The sequence below is a fragment of the Cyanistes caeruleus genome, chromosome 4 (genome assembly GCF_971803275.1).
Source record: "Cyanistes caeruleus chromosome 4, bCyaCae1.hap1.1, whole genome shotgun sequence".
Classification (NCBI taxonomy): Eukaryota; Metazoa; Chordata; class Aves; order Passeriformes; family Paridae; genus Cyanistes; species Cyanistes caeruleus.
This window is the reverse complement of record NC_141704.1, coordinates 23,882,258-23,900,984: the sequence shown is the minus strand read 5'-3', so window position 1 is coordinate 23,900,984 and position 18,727 is coordinate 23,882,258. Positions and strand designations below refer to the sequence as shown.

At 39.1% G+C, this 18,727-nt stretch overlaps 2 protein-coding genes across 5 annotated transcripts in view; one reads left to right on the top strand and one right to left on the bottom strand.

The window, feature by feature from the left end:
- Positions 1-4,414, top strand: part of CFTR (CF transmembrane conductance regulator) — an 86,737-nt gene extending 82,323 nt beyond the window's left edge. For all 4 annotated transcript variants that reach the window (XM_086887028.1, XM_086887027.1, XM_086887025.1 and 1 more), the window contains 3 exons: positions 883-1,055; positions 1,408-1,513; positions 2,989-4,414. In XM_086887028.1, coding sequence (XP_086743154.1) covers positions 883-1,055; positions 1,408-1,513; positions 2,989-3,195 — 486 coding nt within the window. In that variant the 3' untranslated portion in view covers positions 3,196-4,414. The remainder of the gene's footprint in view (positions 1-882; positions 1,056-1,407; positions 1,514-2,988) is intronic.
- Positions 4,415-11,113: 6,699 nt separating this feature from the next.
- The window catches only part of CTTNBP2 (cortactin binding protein 2), a 127,461-nt gene continuing 119,847 nt past the window's right edge, over positions 11,114-18,727 (bottom strand). The window contains 7 exon segments of the mRNA XM_086887023.1: positions 11,114-11,233; positions 11,235-11,371; positions 13,053-13,154; positions 15,241-15,373; positions 16,246-16,306; positions 18,016-18,201; positions 18,423-18,628. Of these exon segments, the coding sequence (XP_086743149.1) occupies positions 11,131-11,233; positions 11,235-11,371; positions 13,053-13,154; positions 15,241-15,373; positions 16,246-16,306; positions 18,016-18,201; positions 18,423-18,628 (928 nt within the window). The 3' untranslated portion in view covers positions 11,114-11,130.

The window sequence follows — 18,727 nt, the reverse complement described above, 5'->3', positions numbered from 1 at the left end:
AGCACTTTTTTTCATCCATTGAATGCAAAATTTCATTGAGGACACAATGTGTGTTCAAAAGAGAAGGAAGAACAAATCACTGGTCTTAATTTTCTTAAAAATTAAAGCATGAACTCTTCAGAAACACAGCACATATACCCATAGAGCACAGTTTAATATGGTTTCCATGCAAAGTGAAAGCACTTTGTAGGAATTCCAAATTTTTGTTCTCCCTGGAATGCAAATTAATTTCAGATCAGTAATATTTAAAAAAATCCAGGGAAGGTGGCCGTCATAAATTCCTGGGGTTTCATTACATTTTTATAGTGTTTTATAGAGCCATGAAACTCCCATATGTTTCCTAGTTTTCATATTTTGTAAAAATGCCTCTAAACTCTGCTGATAAGGCCAAGGACCACAGTTGGTTTGGATCTGTGGAAGATGGAAAGCTTTGCTCTGAAATGTAAATCTCCTAAGGATAGTAAACTGGAGGAAAATCAGAAAACATCTGGGCTGGACTCTGGTTTCTGATGCAAAGGCAGCAGCTTCACTTGGCATGGGCACCCCTCTAAACGCTCTGTCACCAGTGCCAGAGGGAAGCCCCTCGTGCCATTAGTATAACCAAAGTGCACAGAATCTTTAGGGCAGCAAAAGGAGCACCTGGAAACACTGTCAGAACTGTAGAGACAGGGACCATGGTGACTGGGGATATTTTCTCTGTTGCTATAATGGAGCATATAAATTTTGATAATTTCTTTTTAAACTCCTAGTAACCAGAGGTCTGTTTTCTTTCAAAAATCACTTTCCATAGCATTTGCAATGCTATAGTGATTATATATGATTTCCACAGTCAGCAGTAATTATATCTTGCTGGTTTTTTGTGTCCTTTTTCTCCTCTGGCAGGTCGGGCTGAAGTCTGTAATAGAGCAATTTCCAGGCAAGCTTGATTTTGTTCTTGTGGATGGAGGCTGTGTCCTCAGTCATGGCCACAAACAGCTGATGTGCCTCGCCCGGTCAGTTCTCAGCAAAGCTAAAATCTTGCTGCTCGATGAACCAAGTGCTCACCTGGACCCTGTGTATGTTTTGTTCGTTTATTCTGTTTTCTAATATGGAATAAGAAAACCCATGAGGCAGCACCATCTAAAGAGATCTTCTGTAACTTGTCTGGCCTGTTCCTAAGCCTGATTTCAGTAACGTATGTTGGTAATTCTGTGCAGGGAATCGGGGAAGCCTGGTTACAACCTTTACTCTATGGCTGATAGGAGCTTTGACAGCAGAGATGAGCAGAGGCACTTCAGAGCTGTGTCTCTGCGTGGAAGCTCTACAACCCACAGCCAGGCTGTTACACATGTCAATGCAGTTATGGGCATGCACATTGCAGTCTGAATGCCAGTGCTTTTGTGTCTGAATGCAGTGTTTGCCTTTCAGAACTTCCCAAGTGATCAGGAAGACCCTGAAGCACGCGTTTGCCAACTGCACGGTGATACTCTCTGAGCACAGGCTGGAGGCGATGCTGGAGTGCCAGAGATTTTTGGTGAGCATTTCTCATAGGCTCACTGGCTGTTGTCTCACTGCATTTGATGAACATACAAAACACACCAAATAGAAATTATGATTTTCTGGATTGATGGGGGTCATTCAGGGCAGTTGAGCAACCTACCCACTGGCAGAACAGTGGCAGGCTCCTGTTTGCTCTTTCACCTGATCTGTCACAGACACCTGTGTTCAGATGAGCTGGGTCATGTTCTGGAGGAGCAAGAAGAAAAGTTTCAATGAGAAGAGAAGTTGTTTTGGTTATCCAGCTGCTGATCTGGGTGCTTTATATTTTTGATTTTGGCTCAGGAGATTCAGAAAAATCTCAGCATCTCACAGAGTTTTACAATTGTAAATGCAGAATCAGCTGCACTTGAGCAATAGGAGGCTGCCTGGGGAAGAGGAGTTTCCTAGTATGTGATGATCAGAATTGCTGACCTCTTTCAACAAGCCATGTAAATATTCCATTCACATGTAATCAAGGGGATGAATTACTGTAGTCCTGGGGTATTTCCTTTGTTACATAAAAATGGTTAGTAAAGAAAAGCCAAGTTATGCAAATTGTTCTTAAAAATGTTCCTCTCTCTGTATTTTTTTCACTCTTCTATGAGAGGGCATCTAAATTTTATTGGCAGAGTGAAACATGGTTTTTGATGTCTATTTGATTTGGTGCATTAGCACAGCAGTGGAACACTGCCTGGAGTTAAAGCAGGCTAGTCAGTAGGCAGGCTGTGCATCCTTTTGGATGTGCTGCTCCTCTGTGTGTGCTGGACTCAGCCTTGTCCCCAGCTGCTGTGGCAGCAGAGCCCTAGCAGGCAGGCAGCCTCCACTCTGAAAAGGCTTCCCACCCTCCAGACCACATTTTAGCAACAAGAGGTGCTAAAAGTTCTCTCTCCTGCCAGTCCTGTGCCCTTATCAAAGATGTGCAGACACTGCAGTGCCAGCGAAGGAGCCTGATTTTTCCTTGCTCCTGCCTGACAGGGGAGACTGGAACAACCTTACAGGGCAAACTTCTTGTCTCCTTCAAACAGAGGTGAGCAGAGCTTCCTTGTTTGGTAAGGAGAAAGCAAAGAAAACCTGGCACCTTGCTGGCAGCCTTCTCCCTCTGCTTGCGATAGAGAAATTAACGCTTTCTTAACCTGGCAGTCTAGCAGTGGCAGGGAAATGCCAAGGTACTGGGAGACTTCAACAGAGGGACTCAGAGGTAAAGCCAAGTCACAAGAGGAAACCAGGCAGTCCAACGGCACTTTGTAATTTGGGAATTAGGCACCTTTTCCACGTGTTCAAATTTTAATGTATTGTTTTGTGGTTGCAATTAGAAACCGCATACTAGAAATTAGAAATTGTAAATTGGACTTTTTCTGTTAGAAGATGTTTGCCATGTCTTCATGTCTCTTCCCTGCTCCATTAGTTGCATTAGCTGAATTCTGTCAGCATCACCACTGCACATCTCACATGTGAGTGATGTTTCTCCAGGTAATCGAGGACAATAAATTGAGGCAGTACGAATCCATTCAGAAGCTGCTGAACGAGAAGAGCTCCTTCAGGCAGGCCATCAGTCATGCTGAACGCCTTAAACTACTCCCAGCACACCACAGAAACTCCAGCAAACGTAAACCCCGACCCCAAATCACTGCCTTGCAGGAGGAGACGGAGGAAGAAGTGCAGGAAACAAGACTGTGAGATGCTAAGAGACCTTCTTTGTGGAGGGAATGGTCAGCAGTACCCCATGATGACAGGACCAGCACTTCTGAACCTGCCTCAGCCATGCACGAATTCAGCCTTTCAGGAGGTGTTTACTGCAGCATGAGCATGTGGGAATTGCTTCCCTTCTGTGGTTAATCATGTGCAAGTTAGTACATTCTTTGAGGTTTTGCCACTTATAGTGGAGAAACCAGATTTTCTTTGGAAAGCTGCTCTGATTGGATACAAACAAGATGGTAAGCAGAAGTAACCTGCCTAGTCTGACATAATTGTTCCAGAAAACTTTTAGAAATGTTCTTGCTGGGGTGAGAGGACTAGACAGCAGGAAGAATGTGAAAAAAATAATCAAATCTGGGTGGAAAATAGAAAAATCAGTATGTAAAAAACTTCTGTGGATTTACTTCCTGCATATGAATTAAGGGACAATATCAGCAAGGCACACAGAATACTTCCTCCTCTTTGTTTTCCATGCAGCGACTGTAATTTCAGCTTAGCAGGAAAGGCCAAATGCCACGTGCATAGGTGAAAATGAAGGAAGAGAGGATATTGTCTTGGAAGTCAATCAACATCTGTCATGTCTCCACAGTTAAGGGAGAATTGGTATTTCCTGTTAAAACCTAAGGGACTGTTAACCTGATTCTGCACACACAATTGGATGAGTGCAGGCTGACATCAGTATCTAGCAAAAGGTAGGACTCTTGACAGTGGACCTGCAATAGTCTGCATAGGTCTGGCATTTTTATATACCTTCTACTTTGGCCTAACAACAACAAAAAAAAAAAAAAAAAAGGAAAAAAAAAAGGGAAGAAACCTTTCAGAAGTAGTCTTTAATAATGAAATTAATTTTTATACTCTTCTGGTTTGCAGATTTATTATGGAACTGAATGTTCTCTAGGATATTTTATTTATTTTAATATTGTTGCAAACTTTTGCTAAGGAAATTCTGTATTTTAAGAGTGATCATGTACTATAAAGGAAAATATATTTGTACAAAAAGTTTTATATTTGGATTGTTGCAGGGATATTTTGCTACTAGACTTTGATGTCTCATTATGCTAGAGCTGTTGAAAACGAGGGCAGCCCCAGAGTTTGGCCAGGTACTGTCCAATGCTGTCTTTGTGCACTAAAGTATTCTAGTGATACACAGGCGTTTTAGGTTATTTTTTTTCTCCTTGAAATAAATTTTTAAAAAGAGAAACTGCCTGTATGACACATTACACCCCCTACACCCCCCCCAGTGGGGCAGGCACTGTGGACCTATTCTGCTACTTCCCCTTCAATGGTTGCTGCTGTATCCAAAGCAGGGGCATCAGTGTAGTGATGTGATTCCCCCGGAGCGGAGGCTGCCGGGGCTGCCTGGGGCGGCACTAGGTGGTGCTGCGGGCTCAGCCTGTGCAGCAAGGCGCTGCTCAGCTCCTGCTCGAGTCCTGCAGCAGCGCCTGCTGCTGCTCACCCTGCAGCACGCTGCTCTCCTCTACCTCAGCCCCCCACCACATACCTTCTGGCCTTCAGTACACATTTCCTCTGCGGCTTTTTTTCCTGCCCTGTCCTTCCTACTGTACTTCTGTGCTTGTCTATCTTCTAGCACTTACCTGTGTCTCTCTCCTTTCTGCCTGTGGCGTACACCTCCTTGTGGCGCCAGATTTTCTCCACAAAGCAATGCCTCTTGCTTACAGAGCATTCTGGATACCCTTGGGTCTCAATTTTCCCATGTCACTGTTTCTTTGCCACTAAGCTCCGCTTGATTTATAACAATGGAAAACCAACTGTGTACTGAAATAGCATCACTTGAATCCCATCTCCGCTCAATCTGTTCACCTCATGGTGTTTGTCCCTTTTCTCCCACAGTCAGGTCTCTGTACAGGTCTTTACAGAGTATGTGGCCAAGCCCGGCTGCAAGGCCAGGGCTGCTGCAGTGTGGCCAAGTCCGAGGAGGCGTGCCAAGGGTCGCTCTTTTTCAGGATGTTACTCAGAGTTACAGCAGACACACCAAGTGGGGGAGTTTATTATATAAACAAACAAGATGATCAGAAAGATCAGCAGAAAAGAACCACCGTGTCATTAGAACCACTGCATGCTTCAGAGCTTGCACAACTGACTGTTCATGTTTTGTGTCGTCGTCAGAGTTAGAAGGTGGTAGCTAAGCTGGATTCAGCAGACAAGGGCCCATTTCAGGAAAGAAAAAGATAAATACAGCAGGAACATGTAGTAGATGGGACATATGGAAGCTGCTGATACAAACACTCAGCAGGAGGACTTCGAAGGAAAAAGTAAATCAGTTGAGTGATTGCCCCCTCCTTGGGCCACAATACTCACCGAAACAGCTTCTGCCATCAGTGCCCAGCTACCACCATCAAACTGCTGGTGCCAAAGAGCCCAGGCAAGATGCTGCCCTATCAGGGCAACTGAGAGGAGGGTGTGCTATTCCTTTCAGTCCCAAGCCACTGCTTCAGCACCTTTGGAGTTCAGGCTGGAACAGGAGGTAAGTTAGCACCAGCCTCCATGAGGAGGATGACACAGCCTCTCTTTCCTGACAAAGGTTGAAAAGAGCAGGCTACCTTCTAAGTAGTAAGTACTAAGTAAGTAAAAGTGTTTTTGTACTTGCTGTCAGGGGGTGACAGCTCCCAGGGATGTTTGCCTGAACCTAATCTGGGAAGTTGCACATCCTGTTCGTGATGGAAAATGGAGCTCAAGAGGAAAGGGAGAAAATAAAAAAGAAGCAAATGAGGCCATAAACAGTGGAAGAACAAACAATGACCTTCATAAACACAGGCTGAGCATTACTTAAGGGAATTTTTCTTCTCATGTGCTTTGCATGCATTTGATAGAACAGATATAAAAAATACTTCTACCAGAGCACTTTGTCATTAAAACCAGCTATGCAGAAATGTGTGTATACACATACAGCCTAAGAGAAGAGCATGCTGACATTAATACTACGACATGTGGAGATTTAATTTTGCAGCCTGCTAAGAAGAAACCAAAAAGACAAAGTTGAAAAGAGATTCTTTAGCTGTCCTTAAGTACAGCAGAGAAGGGTGTCCACACTGCTAGTACAGCACTAAGAAGCTCTTGGGAGAGCCAAGGCTAAGCAGGGATAGCCTACACAAACTTATGCACACTTACCCATTCTCATAAATCTTAGACACAAAGTAACTACACAAAATAACTTGATAAGCGTCATTAGCAGGAACTGCTCAGTATCTCAATGGAGTCAAACAAGCCTGCTATTCCAACAAACAACTTGCTTTCACAGTTGCTTACCTGTGTCTTACCAGCTGTGCTTTATTAATTAAATAGCCATTCCCAAAGTCTTTATTAAAATCCACCTCCTCCAGCTCCACAAGCCTCAGATTTCTCAGGCTGTTACCTCAGAGCTGCTGAACTCCTGATGGCCTCTACACTTGAATTCCATCTACCCTGTTTAAGCAACAGGCTTAAATTCTTATTAACTTTAGGTCTTTAAAAGAATTTCCCTATATTAATTCTATATTGGTGTCAATTGCTGGAGATAATTTCAGAACTACACAATTTGCTTAATTTTGTTTACCTAAAGAGTGTTCTGGTGATTTTTTCCTCCTCATTTTTCTATTGTAGATTTGGTATTTTAGGTCTGTAATTACTTGGCTGTGATTTAACATTTGGAAAAAACCCACACCGCTTTAGAACTGATGTACGATTGTTCATTAATGGACCATAAGTTGCTGGCTAAAAACATCTTGCAAATTAAGCAATGCAATGCAATACAGTAATACGTTTCCTTTACAAACCCCCATGTTCTCTAAAACCAATTTCCTGTTCCTAGGATAAACAATATTTATACTAAGTTCATTCCCCAGGGCTCACTTCAACCTCAAAATACAACCTTTGTAAAATGCAGACAGATGTTTCTGTGTGATGGTACCACCATACCTTGTGCTCCCTTAAAGTGACTTTGACTTCAAGTTTCTTGAGGAACAGCCTACTTAATAATTCTCAAGTCTCTTAACTATGGTTTGACCATCACAAACATCACTTTAGCCAGAGTTATGACCAAGAAAGTGATCCTTTCTTCAAGAATTTTCCACCACCGGAGGCTGTTTTGCTTCTCCAGTTTTACTGGAAAGCTGGGGTGTTTTTGATGCATTTTGTAAATCACTTGAGCTATATTACAGAAAAGATGTGCCTCAGGCCTGCTGGTTTTGCTGTTGCTGATAAATGTTGCCTTTGTTGAATGATGGAGTAGGTTTCTTCATGCTTTTAATTTTGGAGTTCATGCTCAGCAACCCAAAACCAAAGGCAAATATTATCTGATGGATTCAGATATTCACTTAAGGAACACAGTCCATGTTCTTGTCAAGAAGGAGAGATGCTGAAAGCTTTTATTTTCAGGACTGGCTTGAAGTGGAGAGCTGGAATGTTTAGTACTTACCAAAGTTGATGGATGAGAAGTTGTCCTGGGGTGACTTTATGATACTGGTATCCCAAATCATCTGATTTATGTTATATATTAAGCTCTGCACCTTTAAGACTGGCTCTGAGAGCGAATGGGGGGAAGAAGAAGTGCCCACACCCTGGCTCCTAGACTGTGGTGTCTGCAGCACGGGCAGACAGTGGGACAGAACTCTCTGGCTTTTAGTTAGTTTTAGCTAGCTGAGGCAGAGGAGTTCCCTGAACCGTTTTTTCCCCTTTTTTCCTGGATCTGTGCAAACCTGCTCTGGACTGAAAAACACCCAGCCAAACCCCGGGAGCTCACACCTGAGGCCCACCTGGGCCTGGGCCTCAGCACTTTCCAGTGCCGGAGGGACTGTAAGAACCTGAGTGGGCCAAGCTACACAACATGAAAAGGACTTTTTTTCCTAGATTTGTCAAACAGTGAGAGGTTTTATTGTTTAATATTATTCAATTGCTGTTAAATAAGCAGTTTTTTCCACTTCTCTCCAAAGAAATCTCTTTTTTCCCAAACCAGCTGGGGGGAAGGATCATTTGGATTTTGCTTTCCTAGGGGAACACCATTTAGAGGATCTCTCCCAAATTTGCCCTAAACTACGACAGAAATATCTTTCATGTTTCTCTGGTTGAACACATGGAAATGTGTATAAAGAATGTAGTGTAGGGCTAAATTAAAAGTCTTTCACTGCCCCAATGGCATGTCAGATGGATTCAATCATAGAAGCTTCCCTGTACTTTCCGAGATGTTCCTACAGGGAGATGGCGTGTCTCTCTTCACTTACCTCATTTAAAGTTATGGGGTAATAGCTGGGAGCAGATGCAGCATGGATGGGTATGGCCCACCACAGCACACTCCATTCCTCTCTGCTTGAGACACAGAAAGCAAAGAAGAGAAAGGATTTTGCCTAGTACAAACCCAAAGTGAGAGTAGCGGGTATGACAAGTCCCTCATGAGGAGTGCTGTACTTGAAGACACAGTGAAAACCTGAGCTCATGAACAGAGCCTGGCCTTGTTTCAGCACAACCTATCACAAACCAAGTGATAAGCCAGCAGAGAAGTCAGTATGTCCAAGCAAACTGTGTTATGGTTCTGTGGTGGTCATTCTTTGAGGGCAGGAACTGCTGTGGCCTAACAAGAGACATTAGCACTTACTGCAGAAGAGAAGAACCAATAAGGAGATCTGCAAGATACTGTGAGATTAAAGCTGCATGGAGATCACACACTGTGTTGGACTGAGAGACAGACAAACAAAATGACAGCAGACAGAAGTCAAACAAGTAAAAGATGCAGATGGAGAGTTTAGGACAGCAGCCTGAAAAGGAAGGATAATGAGGGCATTGAAAGGCAATGCTAAATTTAGCAAGAGACCCAACTTTCACACAATGATCAAAGTTATTCTGTCCTCTGCAGATTTTCATGCCCAGTACAGCACTGGTAAGCTTTCACTCTCACAGACAATATGCAGTTTTAGAACATGCCTCAAAATGTAATTTAGGACACTGCCCAATATCTTCCCACACAGAAGCACACTGTTAACTCTTGATCTAAATGAGGTCTGACATTTCCAAGGCATATTTTAAATGCAGAACAAACCTAGCTTAGAAACATGTCAGGATTTTTCCTCTCCTTACCTTTCCTCTCCTTAAAAAAAAAAAAAAAAAAAAAGTTATTACAAATTCTGATGTTGAAATTTATGTTATCCTTACAAACAGTGTCTTCTACTTTTATTCCTCTTTGGCCATGAAATCCATACCTGAGCTTCTCACACAAGCTACTGCACTGCTGCTCAATGCTTCAGCACATCAGGGATCCTACTTGCTGAGACTCACTGCTCTGACCTGCAGTGCTTCACAGCTGACTCATTCTGCTAAGAACCACCAGCAAAAGCAGCATCCATTTTTCAGCACAAAAAGGAGTAAGAAAAATAAAAGTAAAAATCAATCTCTAGAGAAATTATCTGTATTTCGTTACACGTTATTGTCACACAGTAAACTGAAGTCTTAGTGAAACAGCAATTGCCTAAAATCAGAGTACTTTCTAAATATATTGTGCAGGAAATAATTTCAGAAAAAAGCTTCTAATATTCAATATCTATAGAGCAAACACACACACACAAACTAAGAGAAAGAAAGACAATATGGTGTACAAAGATTTTATTGACATGAGTCTGGGATGACTGTTTTACATACAAAGGCAAAGCATGAGGAAACAGTTAATCCTTTCCTCCTCCGGGCTTATTTTGAGAAAAATGATCTTTTAGATATTGGAGACATATCACTGTCCAAGTTGTCCAAACCATCTCCCAGTAACCCAGCAGAAGGCATCTAAATCTGATCTCAAGAAAAATCTGCACTTTCCCCTGCCCAATAGGTGAGCTATCTCGACAGCGCACATCTCCACATCGCTACAATTCAAAAGGATGTAACTGCAACTACTGTAGAAAGAGGCTGGGGAAATATGCCCTGCATAGAAACTGTCCCTCATGGGAACGTGATCTACCTCAGTGGTGGAGAGAAAAATGACAAAGAGTTAATTTTAACTGCAAATCAAGTATCATTTTACAGCAATTACATCTTAAATCCACAACAGAAATTGATAATTACATAGTAACTCATTGCTACTACATTATCTTGGATAATACTGTAGTTAAGCTTTTGCTCAAATTTCCTTTCAGTAAAATCTGCTTCTGTAAAACACCGTTATTTCTTTGATGCTTTTAAAACACTAATGAAGCATATAAAAGTTTTTACAGTATACAAGAAAAACTAAGTTAATAAATGACCACATTTTCCTCAATTCTATCAAAGAGTTAAGAGTCTGAGAAAAATAACTTTTGTTGCATTTTAATTTCTCAATCTCTTTCCTTTTTTTAGGAGATGAAAGATATAAAGGAAATTCATTACATTTTAGATGAAGAGAAGCTTTAAAAAAACAAAATCACAATTCAGCAGGCAGATGATGATGATGATGAAATCAAAGTATTTAATATGGCTTGTAGCTGAAAGTAATCAGTCTGCAATTCCAAACATCTCAGTTATTGCCACATTCACTAATTTTTTCATTAAGTGAAGATAAAACATCTTTAAAATGCATGAACAATAGCTTTAAGCCATTGTTGTATATATTGTGCAACTCATCTGAATGCAGGTTAACATGTGAACTTAATAGAATATATTTATGTACATTATATACACAAACAGAATCCTGTGGTAGGTACCCCTGAATATTATCATTTAAATAAGTAATTTTCATAATAAAAGAAGAAAAAAACCCAACCATCTATGGAGGAGGCAAAATGCCCATTTCTAAACTTTAAATCAATATAATTTCTAGCTGATGTACATAGAAATAAAACTGTGGTCCTGTACAAACTTTACATTACAGGGTAACAGTTTGTTTTTAAAAAATATTTACATTTTTAAGTACTTGGATCTTTGCAATAGAGATTATATGAACACAAAAAAATTGTAAGATAGGCAGGCTTATTTATTGGATTTTTCTATTTGTTCTTTTTTGTGCAAATTCCAAATCTCTCTTTTTGTGTTATTATCTGCCTCTATTTGCCTTGTATTACTGCTGCTGCTTTTTTTTAGTATTCTGAGAAGGCTGGGTGACTTTGCTTCTAGGAACAGGAAGAAAAGATTTAACTCTTGAAACACCCAACTCTGATTTACTGTTGCTGCTTTCCACAGTTCGACTGCTGCTGACAGGACGCATTCCATCCTAGAAATAAAGAAAAAAAGCATTTTGTGTATAAATAAGTATCACTGTTTGACATTGTTGGGTTGTGTTTCCTTTGTTTCAGCCAACATTTCTCCAGAAAAATATTTTTTTTTTAAATTCTGTATGAAATCTCTTGACCAAGTTTTTCACAAACCTACCAAGCAGCTAAGCTTGTCTAGTTGCAAATCAATATAGTAATGCCTTCTGTTGTTAGCAGAAATTTTTGAAGAAAAAAAATCACTAGGAAAAATATAGAGTAGGAACTGGTAGGTCAGCTGACTTAGCCAATTATCCAGGCATCACTACTATGGGAATCTCTGATTTGGGATGCTTAGAAATATGTTTAGAGAAATATTCAAAAGGAGTACACCTACTTGTGGATGTGCAGGTTTAAAATTATTTCCTTTATTGGAGACTGTTCTATGGATTTTAAGTAAAATTACAGAAAGTATTCTAACTTTCTGAATATTTGGATATGAAGAAATACGACTGCAAGGCTAGTAACTCATCTGACCCTGAGACTGGCTCAGCTGGTCAGAGCGTGGTGCTGGTAACACCAAGGTTGTGGGTTCAGTCCTCATATGGGTCATTCACTTAGAAGTTGAAGATCCTTGTGGTTCCCTTCCAATTCAGAATATTTGGTGGTCTGTGAACATCAGCTCTTTTAATGCTAAGGTGTGAAAGTTAATCCAGTTTCAGGGCTATTTCATTGCATCTGCAGAAAACTGTGTCTCTAGAAAACAATTTATTGCAGTCAGACAAACATCAGGATTGCCCTCCAAAAGACACATATTATAGAAACACAGAAGGCCTGGTAAGGGAACAAAGACCACAGATTATGCCCTGGCTAAGAGTAATTGAGCTCAGAAGCTCTCTTGATGTTCAAAAACACAAAGAGCAAAAAAGAAAAGGGAACAAAATGTAACAACAGAGAAAACATAATTTTCCAAAGAATGAAAACTAAGCAAGATGTAATCTCATCTTTGTATTTAGTAGGGATGGTAGCACCCACAAACAATAATATAAATTTCTGAACAGAAGATGATTACAGAAGTAGACTTACTATATCTTCCAATAATATTCAGCTTATCTTCCCACTCTGAAACTACTCTGAAGTTACTGAAGTTTACTTACATATATAACATAGCAAGATGGCTGTATATTTCAACAAATAGGTCAAAACCAGGAACTGAATACCCCTAAAAAATGCTACTCTTCACAGATTTTGGTAATATCATGTCTTTTCAATATTTTGCTTGAGAGCTTTGACATCAGAGCAAGCAGCAATTTTACATCAAGAATTTTAAAAGTGGTACTTTTGTGGACTTACTGAATGACATTAATTGAGAGGAAGCAACAAACTCAGTTTTTATTTCTCTTCAAATCTGATGGAAGTAACTTGTAATGTCAATGTAATGTAAAAAATACTTGGCCTGGGGAGATGGTTTTATTTAAAAAGCTGAAACTGAAATCATATACATCCTTTGTTTTAATAAATCTTTAGCTTCTATTAAAACACATTAAAGAAATTTGGCATGGTAGTCTAGCAAGTTTCCCAAGAATTATGACAGTTTTTTCTTGTAATAGACAGGGCACTAATCCTTAGAATACAATCAGAAATTCAGATTTGGACAAACTCAAGACACCTTTCTTATCCTAGTTTAAAACTTATTTCACCTACCTTTTGTGCTGTTGTTTTATTTGGGTTAGTACCACTTGCTGAAAATACAGGAATGTTCTGGGAGTTATTGAACATCAGTAACTCATCCTTAGAATCTGCAATCTAAAGAAAGATAAGGAAATTGTGATTTTTTTAGTTGTTCACAGAGATTGTTTCAATTTGCCAGTTTTTGGAGGCTTCATTTTATTTTCATGATTTCTGTGCAGTGCAATGCATAAATATCCAAAGAACGATTAAAATATCTCTTCTTTACTCTTGAGTGCATTTTTAAAAGATGTGAGATGGAGATTTCATATCAACTATAATCAAAGGAAGATTAAACATGGATTTCCAGAGTAATACTTGCCAGTGGAGCTTAAGGGTAGTTTCCCATCAATATTTATCCAGCCCCCAGGAACATCAGAGAAAGGAATGATTGTTTTCTCTTTCTCCTACCATATTTCTTCCCTATTATTTTTCCTTCCCTTTTTCCTATTTTTCCTGATCAGAAAAAAACAGACAGAGCCTGCTCAAGATGCTGTCCTCACTGAAAACTAGGTATTTCATCCTGGGGGGCAAGCTGATCCAATTAAATTCTGCAACTCAATTCAAAAATATTCAATCCCAATCCAGTGAAGGCAGCAGTAACATATTTGAGTGAAAGGGCAAATTAAAGAGCAGAAGTATTTATTCTGTTGGCATCCTGAAATTACATCACACAAAGAAAGCATGCAACAGCACCCCTACTTCTGCAAGGCTCTGCTAGGCAGCTGGGGAATTAACAACAGAAATTCCAGCCAAGGATGGTTCCACCCATGGCAAGGAAACTGAACAAAAGACTTGACATCTATCTCCTTCCTTATCTAACCCGCATTTCCTTGAATTGTCATCAACAAGCAATTACACTTTGCATGTTATTAAACACAATTTTGAGTTGGTTACCATTTCTTTAAGCACATCTCATTCTTTTAAGGATAGCTACAGTAAATCCCTGCTAACTGACTAGTGATTAGCTTGCCAGCTTGGTGCATGTGAGTCATCCATGTACTGTAAATACTTTAAGAAAAACAACCCAAAACAAAACACTATAAAATAAAGGGTTTCAATAAATAGGTTGAAAAATCTTCCCAAACACAATAATTCTTTTTTTTTTAATAAAAACCTGCTTGTCTTCAAAGAATAAACAGAATACTTAATAAAGCAAAACTAATGGAACCACTGTTCAGGGAAATCCTAAAGGATGTCATGCACTGCCTAACTGGACAATAGCTTAAGACTGACTCTATCCACATTTCAAAAGATATGGACCAGCTGCTCCAGTGTGAACACAGCCTGCTGTCACAGCCATCCACTTCAGCTGTGCTAGGAGGAAAGATGAAAAAGAATAAATAGTTTCAGCCACAGGGAAAGCTGCATGGTACTGTATAAAAGGAAAAATGAGAGAGACCCACAGCTCCACACTCTGCCTCAACAAGCCCCCACAACCACCCACAGCCCATTCCAGCATAGAATTTAATGCAAAACTATGAGCCCTGAAAACATCCTTCACCCTTCTTTTGCCACTGTTAAAGAACTAGGCCAATCCACCCCTCTTGCTTGGGGCAGCAAACTGCATTTCGCCTAGAGCAGAGGAGCTTTGAGCCAGTTCTGTGAAGGCTGATGAGATTGTATTAAACAAACCAAATGTTCAGTGCATATTAGGGAAAACTTTGTGTCTTTAAGACTACAGAACAGTTTCCCAATGGGAGCAATGAGAGCATGAAACATAATGAGAACAGTAATGCAGGGATGGCTGTTCTCAGGTAAGTGGTCACAACACCAAGCCTGACAGAGTTCAAGAAGCATTTGGACAATGCTCTTGGGCATGTGCTGTGACTCCTGGTGTTATCCTGTGTAGAGCCAGGCATTGGATTCAACAATCCTTGTGTGTCCTGTCCAACTCAGGCTATTCCATGATTCTATAAAAATTTTATCCTCCACAGGAAAAATCTCAACACAAAAAATTGGTGAAGGTGTAATTTAAAATAGTGTATGTTAAACCAGAACACTTACCCTCAAATGTATCATATACTTGTTGACTTAAAAAAAATAAAAAATGAGTAATTTTCTTTAGTTCAAGCAGGGCTTGTAAATGAAAAATTTATTTTAAACACATAACAAACAACTGAATACGGTAATGTAGTAAATTATTTAAAAGCCTTGTGTTTACCTTGCTTATATCAGGCTCAGATTTGCTGGAACACATACTTTGAAGTTCCTGCACAAGATCTACTTCATCATCAGAACCAACAGACAGCCTTTGCTCCAGATTTAATGTTCTCAGATGATCCTTCTCTGAAGATCTGGTTAAAAAACAGAGAGAACATTTAAATGAAACTATTATACAGAATTTAAAAATAAATATTATAGACTCCTCAAAAATAGTATTTTTTTCCAAATGACCTTTACTACTACAAACAAAAACAAAATAACATCTGATGAATTACAGCAGTAGTTGTCAATAATTATCTCATAATAGATTTTTCTATATAAATTATTCTCTCTATTCTGAAAACCTAACGAAGGATTGCTCTGTCTAATATTTTCAAAGACTCCTCTTTTTTTAAGATGCAGCAATAAATTTCATTCTACTCTGCTTTTTGGAAATAATTCCAAACACTTAAAAAAACCTCTGGCATACTGGCAGCATAAATATTCTATTTTCTCTTTGCCTGTGAATAAGGTAGAACCAAGGTTTCAGACTCTCAAATGCAGTTCCCTCTAGCTAATTCATACACTTTCTCAGGGAAATGCTGTATCAGTGAGACTAAAGTGCATAGTACTGTACCATCTTGAATTGTCATTCAGAAAGTTGAAATAGCCTGAGGAGTTTATAAAATATAATGCCAGTTGATAAAAGCATACGGTCAACTTTTCAAGGCAGAGTAAGTGTTACATAATATTCTTAAGTCATAGACCATTTTGTTACATAAAAAGACATGTAGTGCTGCAAGGCTTGAAATAAAGAAATGGATTCTAAAATTATATTGAAGTATATAAATTTTATTTCCTCTCAGAAATGCAAATTAAAAATACTTCCCTTCTTCAGATATGGGACCAAAACATTACCAAAAAACTCCTACTGATCTATTTGTTACAGTGTGCTGCTTTACAACAGAATGCTACCATCTTTATCTTTTGCAAGGTGTCACAAATACCAGAAACTAAAACTTACTTTGCAGTGAGAGAAGCTCTTTTCTGACAGTTTGGTTGCAACACAGTCTTAGATTTTATACCTGCACAAAAGAGAGATTGACTTGTTAGTTTATTACCATGTGTGTTGATTTCTTTATTCTGAAATCTTTGGTAAACAGAGGAAATGTGTTCCTATTTACTAACTAATTATGTCAATAGGGTCTGTCAAAGATCAGAATACATCCCTTCAAAGTGTTCAGGGGAGCACAGGGAACTCCTAAAATGGCAAATAGAGGATGAGTTGCCTAAGCTTTTGTTAAAGAGAGGACATGAGGTTTCTGTGTTAGGCATTTGAATCACTGTTACAGGTTCTCCCCAAGAAAAATTTCTTGTCAACAAGAAAATGTTTAAATTTGCTCCATGGAGGTCAAATCAAACCATTTATCTTTACTGGAAACAGCAACAGCATTTGATTCTGATAGTCTAAAACAGAAGACTACTAAAATTAATTGACCATTCAACTTTTAACTTATATTCACAGATATTAACTGCATTCCAAGAACATTCTCAGGTACAAAATACATCAGCCATCCTACTTCATGTTATGTTCATTATTTCTTAAATCCTCTTAGTGGGATTAGGTGAATTCACAATTCAAACCGAAAACTGGCATTCAGGACATTAAAGTTGCAGTCAGAGAAAAAAGACCTCTTTATGAACAAGGGCTGAGTAAATGAATAACTCATTTTAGTGCTGCAAAGTAGAAAGCATCAAGTATTTTGTTTTTTAGTATATGAGGTAATTGAGGCTAGAATCTTACTGTTCCTAAAATGTGTGTATGCACGCATGCGTGCGCGCGCCTTCTTCTCTCTCTCTTCCCAAATCTTCCCCCTGAAGCAGTTACATTCACTTTCAGAAAGCAAGTACTTTGATTTTTTTCCCCCTGGAAGTTTTTCTGCTTGATGTTGTTTTTAGTTACTACAATACTAAGTTTTCCTTCTAGAAATATGTGTCCTTTAGAAGAATTATGCTGTTTCTGAATATATCCATACATTATCTCTGTATAATAAACTACTTGTTACATGACTTATGATCTTGAGGTGAAAATAATTTTCAAAAGTGTCAGCCACTAATATAACTTCCACGTTTATACACATGCACAGACCTAGTCATATAAAGCCCACTTTATCAAGCAACATACTGAAATGACTGAAAACCTTACAGTATCTGAGACCACATCAAATTCTTTATATTTATTTTCTTCTATTAAAGTGAAAATCAAATCAAAACCTTCAATTTAAACCAAACGATCTCATTCTTCCACTGCAGGACTTCCAGACTGTTCTACTCAATTTTTCTAGTAAGACTGAAATGTGACCTGGGGAGGAATGTATTAATTTATTTTTACCTGAATTCACTTGGTAGTAATTATTGTAGTGAAGTTATAAAGTAAGTGTAAGGAAACTCAAAAGTATGTATACTGTAAATCTGGAGAAAATCTAAAGAGTAACACTAAAATAATGAAGCTTTCTCTCATCTGGTATTGGAGAAGAGACTGATACAGTGTCATTCCATACAGTCAGAGGTGGAACCACTGCTTGTAATTCCACCACCTGAGCCAAGACCTGCCCCATTATCAGACAACAGAACAGGCATTAGAACAACCAAACAGTGTTTTACTGGTGAACATAAACATAAGTGTAATTTAATTGAAAAAATTAATTCATTTTTAGATAAGAAATGTTTGATTTGCATCTACAAAGTTTAACCCCTGCAACTTTCAGAACTGAAAATAAAAAGTTTTATTTACCTTCAGTATTTGTCTCCTGCTTATTCCATGACTGGGAGGACAAATGGCCTGACTTTTTGCGAGGACTTGTGCTCACTTTTCTCCAAGAAGCATTCTCACCTCTTTTCTTACTACAATTTTTGTAGCTCGAAGCCACAGATAAAGGAAAATTTCCTCCCTTAAAATCTGCTACATAATTATCTAGTTCTGAAACAAAAGTAAAAGTGTTAAGAACTGATTGTTGCAAATGGCACTTCTTAGAGAACCTTATACAGCTACTTGGTTTACTGACTGTAAATGCTTTTAACCCCACCACCTCCCTTCAGAACTAGTTATGTTTTGTGGAAGTTTTAAAAACGGAAGGAAGCAGTTAAAAGCTCCAGTTCAGCAATGTACAATTACGTGGCTTTCAGACAGTTCACTGTTACCTGGTCTGGGTAGAGGACAGCCATGCAAAACAGCTTTATTTAGCAAGATACTGAGAGCAGCTTTAACAACAGCCTGTTGCCCTTGGCTGGGATTTTTTTTGGCTATTGCTTGTCCTGGTACAGATGGTCTTTTCACAGAGGCTCTGGAGAGTATGGCTTCTTGTACTCTGGGAGCAATCACAGCATTCCATAGCTTGGACATCCACCTGTGGTTCAAAACAAATCCTTTAACTCCAAAAACAATTATGAAAGCTTGCCATTTCATACTTTGGTAACATATCAGATTTTGTATTTTAAAAAAGCAC